Raw genomic sequence first — 26,644 nt, 5'->3', positions numbered from 1 at the left:
GGAGTACTTATTTTGGAGACGAGAGGCATCTTGAATCAGGTGATGGTCATGTGGAGGACTTGTTTTGGAGACAAAAGGCATCTTGAATAAGGTGAAGATCATGTGAAGGACTTGTTTTGGCGATAAGGGGCGTCTTGAATCAGGTGACGATCATGTGGAGGACTTGTTTTGAAGACGAGAGGTTTCTTGAATCAGGTGAAGATCATGTGGAGGACTTGTTTTGGAGACGAGAGGCATCTTGAATCACAAGATAAACATGTGGAGGAATTTTTTGGAGGCCAGGGGCGTCTTGAATCAGGTGATAATCATGTGGAGGACTTGTTTTTTTGGCAACTGGAGGCCTCTTGAATCACATGATAAGCTTGTTGAGATCTTATTTTGGAGACGAGAGGCTCCAGTAGGTAATTATAGCCAGTGTGACATTAATGTGTACCTTAGCAGAAATACATGTAAGTTAGCACATCATTGCTATATATAAAAAAAATAAATAAAAGGTACAGACATGCAAGATATTGGATTGGCTGTGTAATAGGAATGCTATACTGCTATACAAGCTGTACAGTGACTAATCTAAAGTGCTGTATATCCAAGTTTGCTTGCTAGACATAATAAAATGTGAGGGCGGTCCTGACTGACATCTCACTGACCTTACATTTGTTTTCTTTTTGTGTAGAAGTAGATGATGCACTAAATTTCTGTCAGATTAAATCTTATCTGAACGCTAACGAGTCCGACAGACACATGGAGATAGTCAGGGACCTACGACCTCTTAGAGGTCGCAGCTGCTCGTCACCCGAGAGGTTCTGCCGCCAACTTCGTTCCTATTTCTTGGCTCGCTGAGGCGGCTCTTTCCTTACGGTGACGGCCACTCGCCTCCGATGACGACTCGATCCGACTGGATTCACCATTAACCTCGAAGCACAATCGTTCTTCTTCAACTTCCTCCTGAACTTTACTCTTCAGATTCTTCCACAAAACTTTTCCTTTCCACCTGATTGTACTTTGGAAGGTCCCGGCGGGCGATCAAAGAACTTGTGTGTTTTATTATTTCATTGAAATACTACAGGTTTCCTGCACTGATATGTAGGTCAGAGGTCGTAAAAGAGTAATGCCCGGTGAAATAATAGGAGGAATACCTGAGACTGCTCAGCCAGGTGGATGTATATTAGCCTCGTCTCTGTCTCCAACGTTCCTAATTATCTCCGACCCGTGATAAACGCCCCGGCCTCAGGCTCCCTCACCTCCGTGCTTCCCTCGTTCTCCATCTGCCTTTTATTATTGCCGTCGTTATATTGCACTCAATCATCTCACAGCATTTTGCTGGCCTTCTCCTGATTGAGAAGTCCTCGTCTGGTCTGGTCTCACATTCATACCTATGGACAATTAGCATGTTTTTGGAATGTGGGAGGAAACCAGAGTACCCGGAGAAAACCCACGCATGCACTGGGAGAACATGCAAACTCCACACAGAGATGGCCGAGGGTGGAATTGAACCCTGGTCTCCTAGCTGTGAGATCTGCGCGCTAACCACTCCACCGCCGTGCCGCCGCCCAATCATTTTTTTTCAGGGAAAATTGGTGTATTTGCAAATTTCCTGATCATTCCCTGGCAGAAACGATACTAAGATGAGGCTGCAGTTCTGCCCACCGTCTGAGTGCACTCGCTCGGATCATGACATATGCCAGTTTCAGTTAGTCAGCGTGTCACCAAGGATGTATTGTTGCAAGGGCAGCAGCGGCTCAAGAGGTAGAACAGGTCGTTCAGAGAAAATAGATGAATCCACTCAGTCTTCGGGCAAGAATGAATGTGGGTTGTGGTCGAGGGGCCGTAGGGGTGAATTGGCAGCCATGTTTCTGTCAGTCTAGATTCCCACCACCAATGTGTGACCTGGTACCTTGAAGAGCGCTATATCATCAGATGGAGAAGATGTAGGCTGTAAGATGTCCAAATTGTCCATAGGTATGAATGTGAGTGTGAATGGTTGTTTGTCTATATGTGCCCTGTGATTGGCTGGCCACCAGTCCAGGGTGTACCCCGCCTCTCGCCCGAAGACAGCTGGGATAGGCTCCAGCACCCCCGACCATCGTGAGGAGAAGCGGTTGAAAATGAATGAATGAATGCTCTTAATGAACTTGTGTAAATACACGAGTGAGCCAAACTGAGACACGGCGCACATCTTGAAATGAAAAGCTCGATACGTTCTTCCAACCTTCTACGGTTTAACATCCAGCACGGTTCTCCACCCTCTCCTCCTCCTCCACCTCGTGCTCCCCCAGCAGGTTTTCATCTTCTCACATGGTTATTAATCTTCTGCCTATGCCGCTGGCAAGACGCCCACAAACTGGCAGCGAGCACTGTGATGCTTTCAAGACATGCCGTAAAAAAATGGAAATTAAAAAAAAGTACATGCAGGTATTAGTGAGCTTGGTTGGGAATGACGAGGGAACTGCTGAGTACATTTTGAATGATGGTTGAGGTAAAAAAAAAAACCTTAAACTGTATTATGGAAAGCAGGAAGTGAACAAATGTAACAGTTAGTGATTGTAAAAGTACCAGATGGAGGGGTAGGATTTAATAAGCTTTGCTTCTTCCTACTTCTTTTGGACATGTGGAACTGTGAACTGATTATGTGATGCATTCAATTGTAATCTGATGCATGTTCAAATGAAATAAAACCATTACCATTACCAACCAGGTAAAGACAAGAATGTACCTGTACAGTATACATCAACAACAACAAATATTAGTAGTGTTTTACAGTACTCTACAGAGTACCTTATTTATCATTGACTCCAATATGTGTGTCTTTAGGATGGTGGAGTATTCCCTGGACCTGCAGAACATCAACTTCACAGCCATCAGGACGGTGCGTGTCCTGCGACCGCTGAAAGCCATCAACAGAGTGCCGAGTAAGTCGCAAATAATGTGTTGCAATGATGGGAGACTTTCAGCACCACGGAGAGCGACAAAGTTGCTGTCCATGGTGTTGAAAGTTGAGCGATTCCTTTTCTGACATTGTAGAGTTTGTCCAGGGGTGTCTGTGTTTTCAGTGACATGCACATTAGTAAGACAATTAATTATTTATTATGAGTTAATTACTAGGCGGCACGGCGGTCGAGTGGTTAGCGCGCAGACCTCACAGCTAGGAGACCAGGGTTCAATTCCACCCTCGGCCATCTCTGTGTGGAGTTTGCATGTTCTCCCCGTGCATGCATGGGTTTTTACTCCGGGTACTCCGGTTTCCTCCCACATTCCAAAAACATGCTAGGTTAATTAGCGACTCCAAATTGTCCATAGGTATGAATGTGAGTGTGAATGGTTGTTTGTCTATATGTGCCCTGTGATTGGCTGGCCACCAGTCCAGGGTGTACCCCGCCTCTCGCCCGGAGACAGCTGGGATAGGCTCCAGCACCCCCCGCGACCCTTGTGAGCGGTAGAAAATGAATGAATGAATTACTAATTATATATATATATATATATATATATTTATATATTATATATCTCATTCTAGTGTACCTAATCTTGTGTATGGATTCGAGTTTGGGTTGAATTCATTTTCCAAGGTCCAGTGTCAAGTCGTTTACTTGCTGGACAGCTTTTATCAATGCTCATGATTTTCTGTTGAGAATACTTTAACAGCTCATTTGTTCATGTTTTTTTTTTTAAATGGTTGCGCCGTCATGTCAAGATGCAGCAAACTAATCTTCCCGTAAATCGACCTCCAGTGTCGCCTCCGAGGCAATCCAGCCAGGGTGTGCATACCAATTAGAATTGATATCGACAAGTTGTCTCAGTAAGTCTCTGTGCACTTCCACAATGCTGGTAAGGGGTTGGGGGGGTGGGACTGTCTGTGTTTACTTTAAGGGGGCTACAAGAGGAGGACAAATAAGTGCTAATGAGTTTAGCTGATGTGCATCAATCATTTTGATAGATGTCATTTGGGAGTTACGAAAAGAGGCCTCACTTTGTTGTGTTCCTAAATCCTGGACTGGTCACCAGTCAATCACAGGACACAAAGAGATGCATCCTGAAGGGGGGCCCCAAGCCAGTTTATGATGATGATGATTGATTTTTTTTATATGAACAATCTTTTTGGTAATGGTAATGGTTTTATTTCATTTGAACATGCATCAGATTACAATTGAATGCATCACATAATCAGTTCACAGTTCCACATGTCCAAAAGGAGTAGGAAGAAGCAAAGCTTATTAAATCCTACCCCTCCATCTGGTACTTTTACAATCAGTAACTGTTACATTTGTTCACTTCCTGCTTTCCATAATACAGATTAAGGTTTATTTTTCTATTATTATTTTATTTTCAATAAAGTACCTTGTACTGAAGTACGAGGTGATATGAGCATCCAATGACATAATGGGTACCATAGTAAGTGTGAATATAGTGATATATAGTATAGCACATCATGACTGGTTCAAGCAAGTTGAAGTATTTGTGATTTTAGAAATAAGAAGTTAGTATGTTCTCTGTAGGCGGCTTTATTAATTATCCTTACTGACCTTTTTTGCAGTACATTTAGCGAGTGAAGATTGCTTTTGTAGAGAGCGTTGGAAGATGTAACTGTAACTGTTACATTTGTTCACTTCCTGCTTTCCATAATACAGTTTAAGGTTTGAGATGTCACACTGTGTTTTTATTGGTCCTTGAATGCTCCACGGTTGTGCGCTGCAATGCCACAACCTTAAAAATGCCATCTGTTGTTATTACATCCTACATCATCTTTCATTGGCGGGGGAAGCAACGATACACGTTATCCCCGACCTTTGACAGCAAGGCAGACGCGCTACCGTGTCGCTGGCCGTCTTGTTGCTGTGATACGAGCGACACGTCAGGATCATCATTCCCAGTGTTTGATCACTCCGACGGTGACGCTCCTGGGCGATGATCACAGCTTTTATTATTTGCATGTCCCAATTGTACCTGACAAGTAATCAGCATGGAGAAGAGCTTAAATGAGATACGCTGGCGTTGGAATTTGTTTTGCTTCTTTTTTATGACGAGTGCACCTCCCGCTTTACATAAATTTACTACTTAGCTTTCTCATAAATTCATCATACAGCCAGGAATTGGAGCGGAAGAGTACATGTATTAATATTTGGAAATTTTTTATACATAAAATGCAGTATGGTACATCGGTCCCTACACAGTGTTTGACAGGCGTCACATTGTTAATGGATTCAATCTCAGAGCGATTTTGACTGGCGGATAAATAAAGGAGCAGCCCACCATATATTCCACACCATTTAGCACCGAGCTCATCTCAGGGATAATTTCATCTTGCCGCTCGACCGGCTGAGATTACGCACATACACGCGGTCAGGTACGCGTCGGCCAATGACGGCCCAGCACGGCCATAAACACTTTGAAGGATTAAGAATAATGTGCACTCTCTCTCTCCGAGGCAGCGACTCGCTTAATGGGAAGCTAATGGAAGCCAGCCTGGACTCGTTCCCAGTGGCCACGGCTTAAAGGACTGCACCTATTTACTACATTACCCATAATGCCCCTTGGGAGAGGAGATATTAGCAGCCCAGATGACGGCCTACTTTACATTTCCATTCTTGTTCACTTCCTGCTTATTTGTGTAAGCTTTCCCCTCGTTTCCATGTACTTCATTACATGTACTATTTCTTAATCCGCAACATTGCCTCAGTGACTTAAATTAATAGATTGAAATTATGTAAATTATGTAAAAAGCCTAGTTAAACTTTTAGTCACATTAGGTCTCGGAGGGTTTGACAGGCATGCTAGAAACCGACAAAACACATCATTCATCTTATTTGGGTGAGCGGTAGAAAAAAAATATTTCATTTAATTTCATTGAGATGAGTGCTAGAAAAGAAAAAAATACATTTTGATTAATTCAATTTGGAACATGCAATGAGTTAAATCATTCATTCATTCACTTTCTACTGCTTTTCCTCACGAGGGTCGCAGGGCGTGCTGGTTTTATACAGGTTTTAACATTATTAGAGCACTCAAGACATGAAATAACACCCCTATAGTCATTGCCCATATAGTAGATATTCATTCATTCATTCATTCATCTTTTACCGCTTATCCTCACAAGGGTCACGGGGGGTGCTGGAGCCTATCCCAGCTGTCTTCGGGCGAGAGGCGGGGTCATATAGACAAACAACCATTCACACTCACATTCATACCTATGGACAATTTGGAGTCGCCAATTAACCTAGCATGTTTTTGGAATGTGGGAGGAAACCGGAGTACCCGGAGAAAACCCACGCATGCACGGGGAGAACATGCAAACTCCACACAGTTGGTCTCCTAGCTGTGAGGTCTGCACGCTAACCACTAGACCACCATGCAGCTGCAATGAATTAATGTTATTTTATTATATTTTCTATGGGTTGTGGAAAATAAATCAATGATCAGTAATTTAATTGTATATACATGAGGAGTACATTTACATTGATTTCAGTCAATTTGGAATAATTAATAATTTTTTTTAAAAAATTTAATTATTAAAAAATATATATTATAAAATTAAATTTTGTTTAATTTTTTTGTTTTGTTTATTTGTTCATTTTAGTGGGCCAGAGAGAAATTTATAAGAAATATGATTTCCTTGGCATTCTCGTCAGTGAACGCAAACCCAAACTGAGCGCCTATGAATCATCACATATTAAAATGAGAGCATTACCAAAGGTCATGTGGGAGGAAGGTCCTGTTTTGCCCTTTAGTGGATGGGGGGGTGGAGCTTTAAGCCAAGAGGAAATGATTGACATTTTGCAAACATAAATCACTCAAATATTAAATCCTGGCTTTAGCACTTCCTTGTCGTGTCTTAAACACTTTTAATGATTCAGCCCCTGGAGGGGGGGGTACTGTTTGTGCCTATATGGTTATTCTAAATCTATCCTTTTTATTATGTTTCTGGTCTTTTCTGTACATAAAAGCTGCTTTGGTTTCCCGGAGGAACTCAGAGGCAAAGTAATGGATGCTTAAGATGACAATTAGTGAGTAGAAGATGTAGCGATCAGAGAATTATGATAATACGGTGGCTCCAATGGCAACATAAGCCCAATAAACATCAGCCCTGCTTCTTGCTCCAATGTAGTTTGGCAAAGATTAGGATATATTTGGGCTGGTGTTGCATCCTAAATGAGTCTTGTTGTGTATATTATTAGGCATGCGTATCCTGGTCAACCTGCTGCTGGACACGCTCCCCATGCTGGGTAACGTCCTGCTGCTGTGCTTCTTCGTCTTCTTCATCTTCGGCATCATCGGCGTGCAGCTGTGGGCGGGCCTTCTGAGGAACCGCTGCTACCCGGAAGAGAATTTCACGCTGTGAGTATGTGTGTGTGTGTATGTGTGTATGTGTGTGTGTGTGTGTGTGCAGTCCATTGACTGACACTGAAAGTTGGGATATGCTAATTTCACACAAGGCAAACATCATTATCTTACTTAGCATCTTTTGTGACACTCATTAAAAGTCAACTGGCTTTTTTTGCAAGTTTTTTTTTACCATCCTGTCTCATCTGTCAGCTGCGTTCCTGATAGGACATAATAGGAATAGAAATCGTCTGTTCCAGGGTCAAACTCTGGCCACGATAAAACAAATGTACTGTTAAAGCTTAAAATTAGACATTCTGACGATTGATCAAACTAAAATCATTGTCACTCAATTGATATCAATATTCAATCGATATCAGTAGGATCCTTGATATTGTCCATTCTGAATAGGCGTCTTTTTTTTTTTGCCTGTTGTGTATCCTTCGCTGATTTTGCACCCTTGTTACTTGTTTTTTTAGGGGGATTTTTTTTTTTTGGCGGGGGGTAGAAGGACATTGGGGAAGAAAATAATGATCTCACAAGGCCCTTATGGGTCAGCACGTTGCCGTGGCAACCAATTTGGAGACGAGATGGAGCGTGAGTGCAATCATACAGTACGGTGGCCTGACCTACCTGACTTAATTTCATTCACGCTGCCAATAACAACACACACACACACACACAAAATGAAGACGAGCAGGAAATACTGAAAAAGTCCACCTTTGGCCGTCCACCAGACTGGGACTCCTCAGCCGTGACGGCGTCCGGCTGATACGATGGCAAACATAATTGCTTCATGTTTGATGTCCGACCCGATAACAAGCCGGGTTTTGATCCTCAGATCCGCTCGGGGGCCGATATGTCATGTGGCACGGGATGAGGTGAGAGGAAGAGCAGTGTGCCAGCTTGAGAGTGAAACAGGAAGTCACATGTAGCGGCGTTTTTTGTGATTTGTTGATTCTCGCTGCTGTGTTTGAACGCTAAGTCAAAATCTTGCACTTCCAGCACTTCGGGCATCAGCCTGCCGCGTCCTTATTACATGGCGAGTGAGGATGACGAGCGGCCCTTCATCTGCTCGCTGCCAGTCGACAACGGCATCATGTCATGTTCATACGTGCCGGCGCGCCGTGAGGGGGGCCACACGTGTTGCCTGGACAAGGACGACGTGCTGTACCGCCAGTCGCTGGGCCTCAGCGTGGAGGTGCCGGCCAACGGCAGCATGGGCGTGACGGGCCTGTGCGTCAACTGGAACCAGTACTACACCAGGTGTCACACCGGGTCCAGCAACCCCCACAAGGGGGCCATCAACTTTGACAACATCGCCTACGCCTGGATCGTCATCTTCCAGGTAGGAATCTTGGATGATTGTCGTCTTTTTAACATTTTATTTTGAAAGGAGTAGGAAGAAGCAGATAATTGCAACAGAGGGGTTAGGTGGACCATCCATCCATCCACCCTCTTCTGCTTGGGGTTGGGTCACGGGGGCAGCAGCCTAATACGGTCCTCTCCCCAGCTGCTTAGTCCAACCTTTCCTAGCAAGCGGATCCCGAGGTGTTCCCAGGCCAGTTGAGAGACATGGTCTCTCCAATATGTCCTGTGTTTTCCCTGAGGCATCCCACCACAAGGACGTTCCCCCGGGCACCTCTTCAGGGTGGCATCCTGTAAAATTGGCCGAGCCAAACTCATTTCGGCTTTGTGTACCTGCGGTTTTGCTCTTTTGGTCACTACCCAAATCTCATCGCCGTAGGGTGGGGGTACCAACGTACATCCAACCAGTAAATTCGATCTTGCGTTGGGGTTAAGTGGAGCTTTCGGGGTAATCCATATATTTTTTGGAGATAATGTACATATCAAATTGCAAACATCTACTATGAGCCACATTGATTGAATTGTGCCAGAAATTATAACAAACATGATTAAGTAAGCGGCACGGCGGTCGAGTGGTTAGCGCGCAGACCTCACAGCTAGGAGACCCGAGTTCAATCCCCATGTCTGTGTGGAGTTTGCATGTTCTCCCCATGCATTCGTGGGTTTTCTCCGGGTACTCCGGTTTCCTCCCACATTCCAAAATCATGCTAGGTTAATTAGTGACTCCAAATTGTCCATAGGTATGAATGTGAGTGTGAATGGTTGTTTGTCTATATGTGCCCTGTGATTGGCTGGCCACCAGTCCAGGGTGTACCCCGCCTCTCGCTCGGAAAAAGCTGGGAAAGGCTCCAGCACCCCCGCAACCCTTGTGAGGATCAGAGAGAAAAAAAACAGACTGGGTTCTAGCACATCACCCTGTGGGATCCCACCTCAAAATTGTATTTTCATGTAAAAAATGATTCATATTTGAAGCAGCTGCCCATATGATGCAAGCTAAAACACAACAAACACAAACATATTGATTCCACCCATGGCCATCCTATCCCTGTGCATGCGTGGGTTTTCTCCGGGTACTCCGGTTTCCTCCCACATTCCAAAAACATGCTAGGTTAATTAGCGACTCCAAATTGTCCATAGGTATGAATGTGAGTGTGAATGGTTGTTTGTCTATATGTGCCCTGTGATTGGCTGGCCACCAGTCCAGGGTGTACCCCGCCTCTCGTCTGAAGACAGCTGGGATAGGCTCCAGCACCCCTGCGACCCTCGTGAGGATAAGCGGTAGAAAATGAATGAATGAATGATTAAGTAAGAGTAATGTATAAATAGTATAAATGTATATATAAATGTATTTATGTGAGTATAATAGTTGTTCCTGTCATTTTAGGTGATCACTCTGGAAGGCTGGGTGGAGATCATGTACTACGTGATGGACGCACATTCCTTCTACAACTTCATCTACTTCATCCTGCTCATAATTGTGAGTCCAAATACAGTATATTCTTTGACAGCAGTGTGACATATAATATACAGTGTTACCCCGTTTATTCTGGGATAGGTTCCGAGCTCTTTGGTCTTGCCCATCATGATGGAGTGGTTTGACTTTGAGTTGAGTTTAGTAGTACTGTAATCCCTTGTTTATTACAGTGAATTGGTTCCACGCCCACAACAGCGATAAGTGAGGGATATAAGTGGAGCTCTTTGTTTATAAGCGGAATATTTTTGTAATTTGATAGACTTTCTAAATACGTTTTTTTTTTTTTTTTTACATTATTCGATCCTTAGCAAACATAATAAGAAAAAATAACAGTATTTCCTGGGTCAGAATTTTGGTATAGTAGATGATCAAACTCTTACTTCACTCAATCAAATATAAATGAATTTAAAATCGTTAATGTTTTTTTTTTGTTTTTTTTTATTATATTCTGTTTTTTTTTCTTATCTTTTTAACAGATAACTATGGGAATATGGGAATTATGATGAGGACGGAAAAGAAGCTTTATGGAAGGTCAGGAATGTTGCGGTAATGATAAAACATCTTGGGAAAAAGACAGAGGAGAGATGAAAGATGGATGGATACCGATAAGAGCGTACGAGTGCTGATGCGTTCACATGCCGGGGCCTCGCTCTTTCATCCTCTCAGCAATAATAGTTAATTATGAATGAATGAATGATGCGCTATAAAGTCCAGCATGCTGACACCATCACCTTTAATCAGACATCCATGTCTTTGATTAATGGCTTCCTGTACCCTACCGCATCTTGCTGTACCGCGCTAACTCTTTGGTAAATGCATAAATTAAAAGTGAAAACAGGGTTTTAATTGGAACGCTGGGAGTTGTTAGCTCGCATTAAAAGCAATAAAATGTCTCAGCGGGTCTCTGGGCATGTGTAAAAGGCTGGGAAATACATCATCATCATCATCAAACTGTGATGGAGAACACAATGGATGGACAAAAGTAATGGAACCGTTGCTGAAAGTGAAAAGTAAATAAATATGTAGTGCAATTCACTATACTCGTTTTATATTAGTGGTTAGCGTGCAGGCCTCACAGCTAGGAGACCCGAGTACGACTCCACCCTTAGCCATCATGTTTTCCCTGTGCACGCGGGTACTCCGGTTTCCTCCCACATTCCAAAAACATGCTAGGTTAATTAGCGACTCCAAATTGTCCAAAGGTATGAATGTGAGTGTGAATGGTTGTTTGTCTATATGTGCCCTGTGATTGGCTGGCCACCAGTCCAGGGTGTACCCCGCCTCTCGCTCCAAGACAGCTGGGATAGGCTCCAGCACCTCTGAGACCCTCGTGAGGATAAGCGGTAGAAAATTAACGAATCAATGAAATTACCACATAAGCTAGGAGACCTGGGTTCGATTCCCTGCTCTGCCATCTCTGTGTGGAGTTTGCATGTTCTCCCCGTGCATGCGTGGGTTTTCTCCGGGTACTCCGGTTTTCTCCCACATTCCAAAAACATGCTAAGTTAATTGGAGACTCTGAAGTGAGTGTGAATGGTTGTTTGTCTATATGTGCCCTGTGATTGGATGGCCACCAGTCCAGGGTGTACCCTGCCTCTCGCTTGAAGACAGCTGGGATAGGCTCCAGCACCCCGCGACCCTCGTGAGGATAAGCGGTAAAAAAATGAATGAATGAATGAATATCTACTATATGGGCAATGACTATAGGGGTGTTATTTCATGTCTTGAGTGCTCTAATAATGTTAAAACCTGTATTTAGAAAATTGTAAACAGGTTTTCCATGCTATAACTACAAAAATATTCCATTCTTCCTTTGTGGAAATTAAGGTCTCACAGTTGGGTCTGGAACAAATTAATGGTGATAAACGACGGTGTTATGACACTTAATTCATCACGTGTAACGCAACGCTAAGATGTTCAGCATATATTGACGTATGCTTGATTGTTTTTAGCATCAGAACGTCGTTTCCAATGAGAAAGACGCCAAAGAACAAACGATTAGTGTAAAGAAAAGAAGGTTGGCGTAAAAGACAAAACAAGGTGTCAGCCAGAGGAGACGTCGGCGTGAGTTTTGTGCTCGGCAAAGATTGCCTGCGACACTTTTTGTCTTGATGGACTCACTGGAGGGAGTCTCGGCACCCTCATGGATGACATCCTATATTTATGTTCACACTTTGCTGGGCCAAGCAAATTCAACTCGACGGCGGGTGGGGCGTGTGTGCGTGCGTGTGTGTGCGCGTATCCTTCAGATGGTGAGGACATGACATTTATGAGGACCCACGGCCCACTTAGATCATGCATGCGGCCATTGTTGGTTGACATTTCTCCAATCAGCAAAATCATTGAACATTATATTTTCTCCTTAAATCATTCATAATGACTTGAAAAGTCGGATATTTCTTTTGATATTATATATGTATATATATATATGTATATATATATATATATATATATATATATATATACAGTTGGAGTGTAGAAACATGGTAAAGACGGTCTTAACATTATTAGAGCCCCCTAGACATGAAATAACACCCCTATAGTCATCTTTAGACTCCTTTTACCCAATATAGTAGACATTCATTCATTCATTCATTTTTTACCGCTTTTCCTCACAAGGTAGCGGGGGTTGCTGGAGCCTATCCCAGCTGTCTTCTGGGCGAGAGGCGGGGTACACCCTGGACTGGTGGCCAGCCAATCACAGGGCACATATAGACAAACAACCATTCACACTCACATTCATACCTATGGACAATTTGGAGTCACTAATTAACCTAGCATGTTTTTGGAATGTGGGAGGAAACCGGAGTACCCGGAGAAAAAATCCACGCATGCACGAAGAGAACATGCAAACTCCACTCAGAGATGGCCGAGAGTGGAATTGAACCCTGGTCTCCTAGCTGTGAGGTCTGCACGCTAACCACTTGACCAGTGCAGCCCTATAGTAGACATAATAAGAGAAAATAAGCGGGTTTATTCCATTGCTGCTCAAATAACAAAAATATAAAATGAACTAAACTTCACATTTTTGTCCAAAATAATCGTCTCTGTGTGAATGGATCCCAGACAACAGTTTTTCTTCAGTACTACGTTTCCTTGAGAACTTTTTCAAGAGCAAATGTAACAAAGATGTTGTTGAATGCGGGACATAATGACTAGCATGTCATACCAGCATGCAGCATGTTAGCCAAGGCCACCAGGGAGCTTAAAGTGTGTCAAATCAAGGGGCTTAGCATCCCATAATGCCTTGTGGTAAAACAGGTTGAGGGTGTCATTTTCTGCTTGTTAAACATTAATTCCACACGGCCCGGCTATTTCCCATGCAAAGCCTTTAATTACACCCACCGCCTGTTGACTAAACACGCATCCATCTCCCTCGTATCCGTCCTGTCATCTCCACCATCGCTGCTCTTTGCCTCCTTCCCTTTAAAACCTTCCATCAGCCGGAATGGAAAAGTGAGCCAAATTGCCAAGGAATCTCCGACAAGCTCTTGGCTTTCCGCGGAGCTCGCCTCCATCTCCCTCATGTGAAGCCGCATTAGAGGAAACATAATTAAAAGTCGTCTCATCCGCTCAGATGAGGAGCCCGCAGGAAGTTGTGTCGGTTTTCCTCGACTGACTGAGTGCGCCGGAAAACACGAACAACACGTTGCCTGTCAAAACTTTCAGTCGCTGAGACGGGAATAATAAAAAAAAAAGTCTTTCATTTTTGATTGTGTGCCATAACATTCCGTGATGAATACATTTAGTTTGGGAAAAAAGATGAACGCTTCCTCGCACGCTGAAGCGTTATTAATGTCATAAAGTAACCTGACTTTTTAAGTATTTTTTTTACAATTGATACATCTTTTTAAGCACATTAAATGCATTTAAGAAATCAGGAAAATACATAAATATAAAATAAATTTATTCCAGATTATATTTCCCAATGTATTTAATCAGTCAATAAATAAATGAATGAACAAATGCGTACATATACAGTCATCCCTCATTTATCACTGTTGGTTTCAGACCCGACCGTGATAAATATTTATAAATATTTTTACAAATCCTCAATCCGTGTTTTTTCATTAGAGCCCTCTAGACATGACATAACAACCCTATAGTCACTTTTACACTCCTATTACACAATATAGTGATCACAATAGGAGAAAATAAGATTGTTTTGCATTGTTCTTGTTCATTCATTCATTCATTTTCTACCGCTTTTCCTCACGAGGGTCACAGGGGGTGCTGGAGCCTATCCCAGCTGTCTTTGAGCGAGAGGCGGTGTACATAAATACATAGACTAGTTTTGAAAAAAATAAATCTATTCCAGATTATATTTCACAATGTATTTAATCAGTCAATAAATAAATGAATGAACAAATGCGTGCATATACGTATGTACAGTCATCCCTCATTTATCACTGTTAATTGGTTCCAGACCCGACCATGATAAATAAATATTTATAATTATTTTTACAAATCCTCAATCTGTGTTTTTTCATTAGAGCCTTCTAGACACGACACAGCAACCCTATAGTCACTTTTACACTCCTATTACACAATATAGTAATCACAATAGGAAAAACGAAGATCCACTTATCCTGACGAGGGTCACGGGGGGTGCTGGAGCCTATCCCAGCTGTCTTCGGGCAAAAGGCGGGGTACACCCTGGACTGGTCACATTCATACCTATGGACAATTTGGAGTCGCCAATTAACCTAGCATGTTTTTGGAATGTGGGAGGAAACCGGAGTACCCGGAGAAAACCCACGCATGCACGGGGAGAACATGCAAACTCCACACAGAGATGGCCGAGGGTGGAATTGAACCCTGGTTTATTGTTCTTGTTAGATTTTTTTTGTTTACTTCCTGTTCTGGACAGTACCTCCTGCAGTGGTGATTGTCTCAGCAATGGAACAGCAATGACTGACAACATGTGACCGGTGTAGAATACTACATACATTATCATATTTGTATTTTTGTAGGCATTTTTATGCTTGACATCCATGCATCTTTTTGTGTGCAACGCTCTAACTTCTGACCTCTTTTTCCTGCTTCCCAGGTGGGCTCCTTCTTCATGATCAACCTGTGCCTGGTGGTCATTGCCACTCAGTTCTCGGAAACCAAGCAGAGGGAGCATCAGCTGATGCAGGAGCAGCGAGCCCGATGCTCGTCGTCATCCACGCTGGCCAGCGAGCCCGGCGACTGCTACGAGGAGCTCTTCCAGCTCATCTGCCACATGATCCGGAAGGCCCGCAGGCAGACCGTCACCCTCTTCAACACCCTGCGCGGGAAACCTCGCGGCTTCAGGGGTGTCGGAAGAGGCAGGCGAGGCGACGGCAGGGACAGGAAGACCAACGGGAGAGGAGGGCGGGAGAGAAGAGCCGTTTTCCGACCTGGTGAGGATGGTGAAAATGTCATGAATGGGTTAGTCCATGTTTCGGATTGTGGAATCTCGCTTCTTGGAGACACACACTCACAACACAGCTCATTAACATTTGAAACCAAACACACAAACAAAATGGCGTGTCCGTTTTTTAGCAGCATCTCCACTCTCCATCATCAAAACAAGACCATGAACACAAATGTATAAATACTCACTGTTTCATTACATAACCTTCTTCAAACAATAGCTGTGTCCCAGAAGAACGGCTGCGTCCTTCGTCATTATGCCGCACGAAGGCTGAAACATTTCTAAGGCTCTTTCAAAGGCAAGCACAAAAACATGTGTCCTCCTTTTAAGTGAGGTTAGCTTAGGTAGCCGCCATGTCAGGCAACAACATTTGTCATTATTATCTAAGCAGCCGGCGGCACAAGTGAATGAAAAGGTGGTGGTAGTGCATGAGTGCTGCTCAGACTAAGGGAGATGTGGTACATATGAATTGTGTAAGTAAATAGCTGCCAACATAATTGCGTCTTGTCTGCAGTCAAACATGGTGGTGGTAGTGTGGTGGTGTTACTATCCGGGGCTGAACAATTGTTGCCCAAACTGGGGGGAGATATGGTTCATACATGTCTTGTGTTAGTAAAGTAGCTGGCAACACAAGTGAGGAGCAAGGTAAGTAATTGCGTCTTGTCTGCAGTCAAACAAAGTGGTGGTAGTGTGGTGGTGTTACTATCCGGGGCTGAACGATTGTTGCCCAAACTGGGGGAGATATGGTTCATACATGTCGTGTGTTAGTAAATAATGTAGCTGCCAACACAAGTGAGTAGTACGTAAGTAATTGCGTCGTGTCTGCAGTCAAACATGGTGGTGGTAGTGTGGTGGTGTTAATATCCGGGGTTGAACGATTGTTGCCCAAACTGGGGGAGATGTGGTTCATACAGGTTGTGTGTTAGTAAATAATGTAGCTGGCAACACAAGTGAAGAGTAAGGTAAGTAGATTTTGCATACGCTCAAACATAGTGGTAATATAGTATCACAGTATTAGACTGCACGAGTGCTACCCATACTGACGTAGCTGTGGTTCATACATAGACTGGGTCAGTAAATAACTGGCAACTGCGTCTCGTGTACAGTAAAGCGTGGTGGTGCTGGTATCACAGTCTGAGGCTGCACGAGTGCTACCCATACTGAGGTAGCTGTGGTTCCTACATGGACTGTGTCAGTAAATAACTGGCAACTGCGTCTCGTGTACAGTAAAGCGTGGTGGTGGTGTTATGGTCTGAGGCTGCACGAGTGCTACCCATACTGAGGTAGCTGTGGTTCCTACATGGACTGTGTCAGTAAATAACTGGCAACTGCATTTTGTGTACAGTAAAGCGTGGCGGGGTCATGGTCTGAGACTGCACGAGTGCTACCCATACTGAGGTAGCTGTGGTTCATACATAGACTGTGTCAGTAAATAACTAGCAACTGCATCTCCTGTACAGTAAAGCGTGGCGGTGGTGGTGTCATGGTCCGAGGCTGCATGAGTGCTGATCTTCCAATGTGTATTGTGAAAACGTATGAATTTGATTGCAGGTCCACCTTGCCCCCACCATTACAAACCCAACCACGCCCCCTCAGGTGAGCCCATGGCACTTACCAACACCCCCTCCACTGCGGGCGGCTGCCCCCAATGCGCCGCCACCTTGGCGCTCACTGATGGGACCATGGCGGCGGGACGCGTCACAGCCAAAGAGGAAGCGGAGGATGGCGCGGTGGAGGAGGAAGACAAGGAGCGGGGACAGTGTGGGATCAAAGAGAGGTCATGCCAGGGGGGCGCCGCGGGGGGCACCACAGGCTGCAGCCTCCGAGAGCGGTGCGGGACACTGTGGTACGACGCGAGGATGAAGCTGTGGGGCATCGTGGAGAGCAAGTACTTCAACCGAGGCATCATGATCGCCATCCTAATCAACACTGTCAGTATGGGCATCGAACATCACGAGCAGGTGCACACTTCTCTTCTTCTTCTTTTCCTTGTTCATTCTCTCTGCTGGAGCCTATCCCAGCTGTCTTCAGGCGAGAGGCGGGGTACACCCTGGACTGGTGGCCAGCCAATCACAGAGCACATATAGACAAACAACCATTCACACTCACATTCATACCTATGGACAATTTGGAGTCGCCAATTAACATGTTTGAGTTCAATAATTGTATTTTATTCATTTACAGTAAAATCTATATCATGGAAAAATATATTTTTAAGCAATATATCACATACATTTTATGCATAATAATACATATTGGAATGTGTTATTATTATTATTAATTTAATCTCAATAAGTTGTAGTTGTGTTCATTTAGAATTTAAATTACTTATTAATTATTACTTATATAGTGTTTTTTATGCTCATAGTATGTGGAAAATTCCATATCTATATCACTCATATTGTATAAAATAGTAACAACATATATTATTTGTTTTTTCATTCGGCGGGCACAATTCGGTCGAGTGGTTAGCGCGCAGACCTCGCAGCTAGGAGACCAGGGTTCAATTCCACCCTCGGCCATCTCTGTGTGGGTTTTCTCCGGGTATTCCGGTTTCCTCCCACATTCCAAAAACATGCTAGGTTAGTTGGCGACTCCAAATTCCAGGGTCCAAAACAGCTGGGATAGGCTCCAGCACCCCCCCACGACCCTCGTGAGGAAAAACGGTAGGAAAATTCTGTTTTTTAATTCATTCATTTTCTACCGCCAGCCAATCACAGGGCACATATAGACAAACAACCATTCACACTCACAATTTAGAGTGGCCAATTAACTTAGCATGTTTATGGAATGTGGGAGGAACTCGCTATGGACATGTTTTTTTTTAAATGTGTTTTTAGCAGCTACAGTTTCCTGTCTCCGCTTTGTCTTTCCATCACTCTTGCTACGCTGGCGCCCCCACATTGGTGGCTCGTCTCTCATCTTGGAGGCGTCTAAAAATAGTCAGAGAGGATGGAGTCTTTGCTGCATTTAATGAAGGGAAGAGATCGACTAGGCTGCTTGCGCCTTTCGCTAAGCAAACTTAACTAAACTCTTGTGTTTGAATGTGCATTTTCACTCATGCAATACACCCGTGTCGCCCCCTGAGACCCCCACCAGCTCCCTGTTTTCGTTATGTCGAAGAACCACATGATCGAACAAGAGTGCTCGGTTTTTCCAGCATCTTTTAGTCTGGGTTCATCCTTCCTCCTTTTGTGCTTGTTGTTTATTTACATTATTTATTGATTGGTTATTAACTCATGAGAGATACGACTCAAATCAACAAAAGGTAATTGTGTCTTGTCTACAGTCAAGCATTGGGTAGTAGCATGCACGAGTGCTGCTAACATGATCTTCTCACTTTTTGTCTCACATTTATTGAGGCATAACAACATGCAGCATATCATGCATTGTCTTCCTGACAAGGGCATGAAAGTACATGTATATCATAGACACTGATGGTAGTGTGCACGAGTGCTGCCGGCATGATCCTCTCACTTTTTGTCTCACGTTTATTGAGGCATAACAACATGCAGCATACCATGCATTGTCTTCCTGACAAGGGCATGAAAGTAAATGTATATCATAGACACTGGTGGTAGCGTACACGAGTGCTGCCAACATGATCCTCTCCCTTTTTGTCTCATGTTTATTTAGGCATAACAACATGCAGCATATCATGCATTATCTTCCTGACAAGGGCATGAAAGTAGATGTATAACATAGACAATGGTGGTATTGTGCACGAGTGCTGCCGGCATGATCCTCTCACTTTTTGCCTCACATTTATTGAGGCATAACAACATGCGGCATATCATGCATTGCCTTCCTGACAAGGGCATGAAAGTAGATGTATATCCTAGACACTGGTGGTAGTGTGCACGAGTGCTGCCGAGAATTGAGGAGCTGCGGTTCATATTTGCGGAAGATGAATTTGGATGGTGACATTGTGAAGAGGAGGGTCATCCCCTCTTTTTTTTCTCACATTTAATGACACAGCAGCATGCGGCATATCATGCTCGGAACATCAAAGTATCCACACTGGGAATTCTGTATTACTGTATATCCAACTTTACTTGATATACTTTTGTCCCTTTACAAGATGCCACCAAAAAATATCATTTCTTTGTTCGAATCTCGGATCTTCGGATCACTGTTAAAATTATTCTGACATTTAGGAACAAAAACAGGGTATGAAGAAGTGTAAATGTCAGAAGGCGTCCCGGTTGAGAGCGCCAAACACTCCCGGGATTGTTCTTGACATTGCAATTATGACTCGGAAATCCCCGGATTGTGTGGCGATAGAATGGCGATCTACAAGGCGCATTAGTCGCCGTTGAGTGCGAGGCTAAAGTGTGTAGCGCACAGAGCGTGATTGATGGCTTTGCCTCGCGAATGAATAATGCAGCGTGGCGCTTGTGCTGGAGAAGTGAAACCAGGCTGGAGAGAGCGAGAGTGAGACGATACCCACGCTGGTTTGTCTTAACAAGAGTGTTAGCGTAAATAAACTGATGTATTAGCAAAAATGCAGCAAAAACAGTGTTGGGCTCTAACCAAAACCAACTTTAACCAGGGGTGTCCAAACTTTTTCCAGAGAGGGCCACATAATGTAAAATGAAAGGATGTTGCGAGTGGCTGCATGAGTTCAATTCCACCCTCGGCCATCTCTGTGTGGAGTTTGCATGTTCTCCCCGTGCATGCGTGGGTTTTCTCCGAGTACTCCGGTTTCCTCCCACATTCCAAAAACATGCTAGGTTAATTAGCGACTCCAAATTGTCCATAGGTATGAATGTGAGTGTGAATGGTTGTTTGTCTATATGTGCCCTGTGATTGGCTGGCCACCAGTCCAAGGGTGTACCCCGCCTCTCGCCTGAAGACAGCTGGGATAGGCTCCAGCATGCATGTGACCTTCATGAGGATGAGCGGTAGAAAATTAATGAATGTTATGAGTTTATTGTTGAAATATTGCGACTTTTTTCCGACTTTTTTATCTTAAAATTTTAACTTTTTTTCGACTATTTCTACTTTCTTCTTGTAAATTGTCTTATTAGGACTTTGTTCCCATAATATTTAGATTTTATTCTCATTAAATTATAACTTTTCCATACAGTTATTTTCAAAAAATGACAACTTTATTTGCCATTTTGTTTATTCATTCATTCATTCAATCATTTTCTACCGCTTATCCTCACGAGGGTCGCGGGAGGTGCTGGAGCCTATCCCAGCTGTCTTCGAGCGAGAGGCGGTGTACATAAATACATAGACTAGTTTTGAAAAAAATAAATCTATTCCAAATTATATTTCACAATGTATTTAATCAGTCAATAAATAAATGAATGAACAAATGCGTGCATATAAAGTCATCCCTCATTTATCACTGTTAATTGGTTTCAGACCCGCCCGTGATGATAAATAAATATTTATAATTATTTTTACAAATCCTCAATCTGTGTTTTTTCATTAGAGCGTTCGAGACATGACACAACAACCCTATAGTCACTTTTACACTTCTATTACACAATATAGTAATCACAATAGGAGAAAATAAGATCCACTTATCCTGACGAGGATCACAGGGGTGCTGGAGCCTATCCCAGCTGTCTTCAGGCGAGAGGCGGGGTACACCCTGGACTGGTGGCCAGCCAATCACAGGGCACATATAGACAAACAACCATTCACACTCACATTCATACCTATGGACAATTTGGAGTCGCCAATTAACCTAGCATGTTTTTGGAATGTGGGAGGAAACTGGAGTACCCGGAGAAAACCCACACATGCACGGGGAGAACACACACATAGAGATACCCGAAAGTGGAATTGAACTCGGGTCTCCTAGCTGTGAGGCCTGCGCGCTAACCACTTTATCGCCGTGCAGCCCCCTTTTTGTTTAGTTTCTCATAATATTACGACTTAAAGAAATTTGATTTTCTTTGATATTTGGAGATTTTTCAATATCCGCCATTTTTTTTTAGGTAGATGAAGTGAATTTGTACAGCTAAGAAATTGTAATTTGAGGCGGGTGTACATTAAGTGCAAATGGAGACGACGAGGGAGAAGAAATGACAGAAACGGAGTCCATCTAAAGTAGTTCACTTATTGTTGAGCTCACATTGCCCACAGTTGGCATCCACGAGTGCGGATTGTTAGTGTGACTTCAAGTCAGGAACACAAAGGTCTTTCAGATCCGATCCCAGGTCTTGCCGTAACGAGAGGCGGCCCCTAATGGATCTCCAGGGGTTGCGGCGCCGTTTGGTTGCTCTGCAAACAGCGGTCACTTCTCAGGTCATTACCAAAAACTGGTGGGCATGCATCATTAGCCTGTGTTTTCCTCCCCGGCATGCTAAGCTCTTATTACCGCAACACACACACTCATGTAAATGCAACACCAACACACTGCTCATTGATTTGTGGCGGCGGCGGCGGCGGCGACCGGCTACAGCGAAATGTCATGAACGTCACTGGTGGAGTTGCAGAGGAGCTGTGCGGAATTGGGATCTGCGACCACATCCATGATGGAGCCAAATTTAGATGTCTACCTCTGTGTGTGTGTGTGTGTGTGTGTGTGTGTGTGTGTGCAGACAAATAGACTTGTTGCTCTCAGTTGCTGTGAAAATGTCAGCAAACACACACAAAGTGAGAGCCAATAATAGCCTGCAATGCGATGACTCGTTGTTGTCAGCCGGTCCGGCTCGTTCAATCGCTTCCTGTCAGCAAACTTTCACTGATGCTTTGTCTCAACTGGAACGCTATTGATTTTTAATAATAGCCAATCAAAAGATGGCATTGTGCATCACGTTTGGATTGCCTTTTTGTACAAACTACAGATTGCAATGACTACTTCCTGTACGACTCAAGCCACAGTCGCAAAAGAAGTCATATTGCTTATTAAGATTAAGACACTTTGTAGCCTGATGTGGCCCACGGGCTGCAGCTTGCCCAACCCTGCATTTGATAGTGTCTCTACTGTTTGTTCTGTATGTTAATATGGTATTAGAATTATTTTGTATTTGATTATATTGGTATTGGTAATGGTTTTATTTCATTTGAACATGCATCAGATTACAATTGAATGCATCGCATAATCAGTTCACAGTTCCACATGTCCAAAAGGAGTAGGAAGAAGCAAAGCTTATTAAATCCTACCCCTCCATCTGGTACTTTCAATCAGTAACAATCAGTAATTGTTACATTTGTTCACGTCCTGCTTTCGGAATATAATTTCAGTTTTTTGATTTGATTTTATTTAAATTTTTTGTCACGTAACGAAGTATGAGGTGATATAATATATGATATAAGTGTTTTTATTTCTGTTTTTAAATGTTACATTTTTTTTTATTATTTATTTATTTTTTTGTCACGTACCAAAGTATGAGGTGATATGAGCATCCAATGACATAATGGGTACCATAGTAAGTGTCAATATAGTGATATATATAGCACATCATGACTGGTTCAAGAGTCCAAACAAAAAGTCCAAACATTATGGGAATACAGTAAGAATTAAAAAAATTTTAAGAAAAAAGTTGAAATGTCGTTGCTGGAAATTTTACAAAATCCAGCAAAAATGGAAAAAAATTATATTATATAAAAATATTACTTTTTTATTATTTTATTTATTTATTTATTCATTTATTTATTACTTTCAGTAACTGTTACATTTGTTCACTTCCTGCTTTCCTAAAATGATTTACGTTTTTTTGTTTGTTTTTTTTGTCACGTACAGTAAGAATTAAAAAAGTAACATTTTTAAGAAAAAATTTGAAATGTCGTTGCTGGAAATTTTACAAAATCCAGCAAAAACGGAAAAAAAATTATATTATATTATATAAAAATATTACTTTTTTATTATTTTATTTATTTATTACTTTTACAATCAGTAACTGTTACATTTGTTCACTTCCTGATTTCCTAAAATGATTTAAGTTTTTTTGTTTGTTTGTTTTTTTTGTCAAGTACCAAAGTAGGAGGCGATATGAGCATCCAATGAACTATATCAGCAATTTGAAGAATTTGTTGTTTCTGTGTATGTTTTCTAATTTTTTGTATTTATTTGCATATTGAGCCTGAGGAGCTGACAAACGTGCTGGAGATCTGCAACATCGTCTTCACCAGCATGTTTTCTTTGGAGATGATCCTCAAGCTCACCGCCTTTGGCTCCTTCAACTACCTGAGGAACCCTTACAACGTCTTCGATGGCGTCATCGTCATCATAAGGTACCGGTCATGTTTTTCAAGCGGTTTTGTCAAATATTAAACGCTTTAGAAGTATTTCATGTACATGGAACAGAGGCTTTTTTTTTAGGTTTGATGCTCACGTTGAACAATCTCTGAAGTGGTGATGAATGAAACGGGTGGTTTTTTTTGGAATGGATGTGCATTGAAATGATTGACGCTGAGCTCCACCTGCTAAAGATGCAGCGCCTGTCAAGCGTTTGGATGCCAGAGCGTCAAACACGTTCATCTCCAGGTTGCTTTTCATCTCTTTCCTGTTCCTCCGTTCCCCTGTTCATTTATGGCGTAATGGACGCCGCCGATCAAATCCACATCAAAGCTCAACAAGAAGATCAAATGAGGCCGTCGCAACTAGATGGCCGTTGATTGAACGTTTGTGTACTCGCCGTCTTATCGCCGCAATTTCCTGCTCTTCCATCCATTCAGCCGCGTGGCTGCATAAAACCCGCAGCGTAAAAGCGGCGCCGCTTCATTGTCGGCTGAACAGAAGCGATGTTGTGATGTGACAGACGCCATTGCCTTTGATGGCCTCACTCGCTCGCTTGCTCTGAATGCTTCACTAGATGGGAGGAAGGGGAGGAGCGGACTCAACAGGCTTTAATGTTATTCACCAAACAAGCTTTCCTTCGTTTGAAAGAGAATCATTGAACTTCTAATTCGAATGAACCAGCGGCTCTTCGTGGAGGTATCTAGCCGGCCTGGAAGCTAGCAGACAAACGGTAGGGCAAAGGGGTGTCCAAATTTTTTCCACTGAAAAGTAGTGAAAAATAATGAAAAATGAAAGAATGCAACTTTGCCTTTTTTATATAAGGTATAAGGCAGTGGTCTCAAACACGCGGCACGTGGGCCAAATGTGGCCCAAGTTTGATATGGATGCTGTACGGTATCATGTACCCAGAAAAAATTATTACGTTTGATTAATGTTCATGTTAAAGGTTAAATAACTGTTAATAGTTATCCTCCCTATCCGTGTGGAAGTGGTACGTTTTTGGCTATTTAAGTTCAAAGGAAATAACTTGAAGGCTACTGTCTAGGTCGCTAGCTCTCTAGTTTGCGAGTTAGCATGTGTCTCAAGACCCTGCAGTTGCGCAATATGTTGTAAATAAAAAGAGTATAAATGTGACTATAGTCGTGTTTTGTCATGTCTACAGGGCTCTAATAATGCTTTGTTCATTTTAATCTGAAAAAAATCATTTGTCTACCCACCAACTATATGTGGTTTCTTAAGTTTTTATTATTTGCCGTTTTATTATTATTATTATTATATTTATTTATTACTGATTAATTTTCTTTATTCTTGATTTGTTTATTTATTTTTCATCTTAGTTTGTGTAAAAAAATAAAAATTAAGATATTTGAGAACAGTGGAATGTTTTATCAGAGCTTTTCTTGTAGAAAATCCGAACAAAAGCAAAGTTCATTCATTTTTCTGTTTTTAATAAATGCGTTTTTTTTTTTTTTTTTGAAAACCTGATGTGGCCCAGCCTTGCCCAGACCTTGGGCAAGCCTTGAGTTTGAGACCCCTGGTATAAGGGATAAAAAAAAATTATCAAACTGGCTCGCAGGCAACCTTTTCTGATGTTGGTTTCATCTAACGGCCAGGCCCACATGTGACAAAGTGTGTGCGACAAAGCCCTGCGTCTTGACTTGCAGGTGAAAGCTGAAGGTGTGCGTTCACAGTTACACAACTGATGGTTCTTCCAAAGTGGATGCCAGACACCATTAAATTCCACCAAGACCGGGACCAGGGACGTTTGTAGGGAGGTTTTGAGAGCACGTGATGCTTGAGTTGACCAGGGCTCCAGGGGGGTCGGGGGGGGTTTTAGCTAATTGGTTATTTTTAGCCTTATGCATTATTTTAGCTGTTTGAAGATGAACTATATCAGCAAGTTGAAGTATTTGTTATTTTAGAAATAAGGAGTTAGTATGTTCTCTGTAGGCGGCTTTATTAATTATCCTTACTGACCTTTTTTGCAGTACATTTAGCGATTGAAGATTGCTTTTGTAGTTAGTGTTGGAAGATGCTGCTGTTAAAGTGTGAGTGTAATGCTAGCAAAGCATCTCACATAGCTAGTAGCTAGAGCTAGTTTTGCTAACCAACCAACCTTGGAAAATCTCTGTAGCTTTAAATTATCTGCCATTATGAAATGTTCTCATTCTCTGTCTTTCTGGTTCACGTTTATTTGTGCAGCGTCTGTGAGATCGTGGGTCAGTCCGACGGCGGCTTGTCGGTGCTGAGAACGTTCCGGCTGCTGCGGGTGCTCAAGCTGGTGAGGTTCATGCCGGCCCTTAGAAGACAACTGGTGGTCCTCATGAAGACCATGGACAACGTGGCCACCTTCTGCATGCTGCTCATGCTTTTCATTTTTATCTTCAGGTAATCCGTCAGTCATTCCATTACAAGGCAGAATTCATGACAGGCTAGACCAGGGGGGGTCCCGAATGGTGCAAATATCAGCATTGACGTGCTGACTCATCACCTCATCACCGCTCTGTTGTGATGTTGCAGCATTTTGGGGATGCACATCTTTGGCTGCAAATTCAGCCTGAAGACCGAGACGGGAGACACAGTACCAGACAGGAAGAACTTTGACTCCCTGCTGTGGGCTATCGTCACCGTCTTTCAGGTACTTTTGCTGCAGCCACCGAGTGCCTCGACAAAGATAATAACGGTGGGGTTGCACAATTTTATACATCAAAATTGAGAATGAAAAATGTACATAGATAAAATACTGTAATAAGTAACATTTTGTTTTAAATAAAATACAATTTTTGAAATGGTTAAAGTCACCTTGTATAGAGCAAAGAACCAGATCTAGTAACTTCAAATCAGGTCTAATAGGTATTTCAACCATTTGATTCCTCCCAGCCAATCA

The 26,644-nt window shown here is 42.8% G+C and overlaps 1 protein-coding gene across 1 annotated transcript in view; it reads left to right on the top strand.

The window, feature by feature from the left end:
• cacna1ib (calcium voltage-gated channel subunit alpha1 Ib) overlaps positions 1–26,644 on the top strand; it is a 130,096-nt gene that overhangs the window by 51,280 nt on the left and 52,172 nt on the right. Inside the window, exons 5-13 of the mRNA XM_078793552.1 lie at positions 2,812–2,909; positions 7,167–7,326; positions 8,317–8,659; positions 10,064–10,156; positions 15,204–15,540; positions 17,106–17,515; positions 23,599–23,750; positions 25,960–26,145; positions 26,278–26,395. Coding sequence (XP_078649678.1) covers positions 2,812–2,909; positions 7,167–7,326; positions 8,317–8,659; positions 10,064–10,156; positions 15,204–15,540; positions 17,106–17,515; positions 23,599–23,750; positions 25,960–26,145; positions 26,278–26,395 — 1,897 coding nt within the window. The remainder of the gene's footprint in view (positions 1–2,811; positions 2,910–7,166; positions 7,327–8,316; positions 8,660–10,063; positions 10,157–15,203; positions 15,541–17,105; positions 17,516–23,598; positions 23,751–25,959; positions 26,146–26,277; positions 26,396–26,644) is intronic.

This window comes from Doryrhamphus excisus, linkage group LG9 (assembly GCF_037039965.1).
Source record: "Doryrhamphus excisus strain RoL-2023G ecotype Guam linkage group LG9, RoL_Dexc_Guam_v1.1, whole genome shotgun sequence".
In the NCBI taxonomy this organism is placed as follows: domain Eukaryota; kingdom Metazoa; phylum Chordata; class Actinopteri; order Syngnathiformes; family Syngnathidae; genus Doryrhamphus; species Doryrhamphus excisus.
Note: the sequence above shows the minus strand (reverse complement) of the source record. Positions and strands in the feature narration are given on the sequence as shown.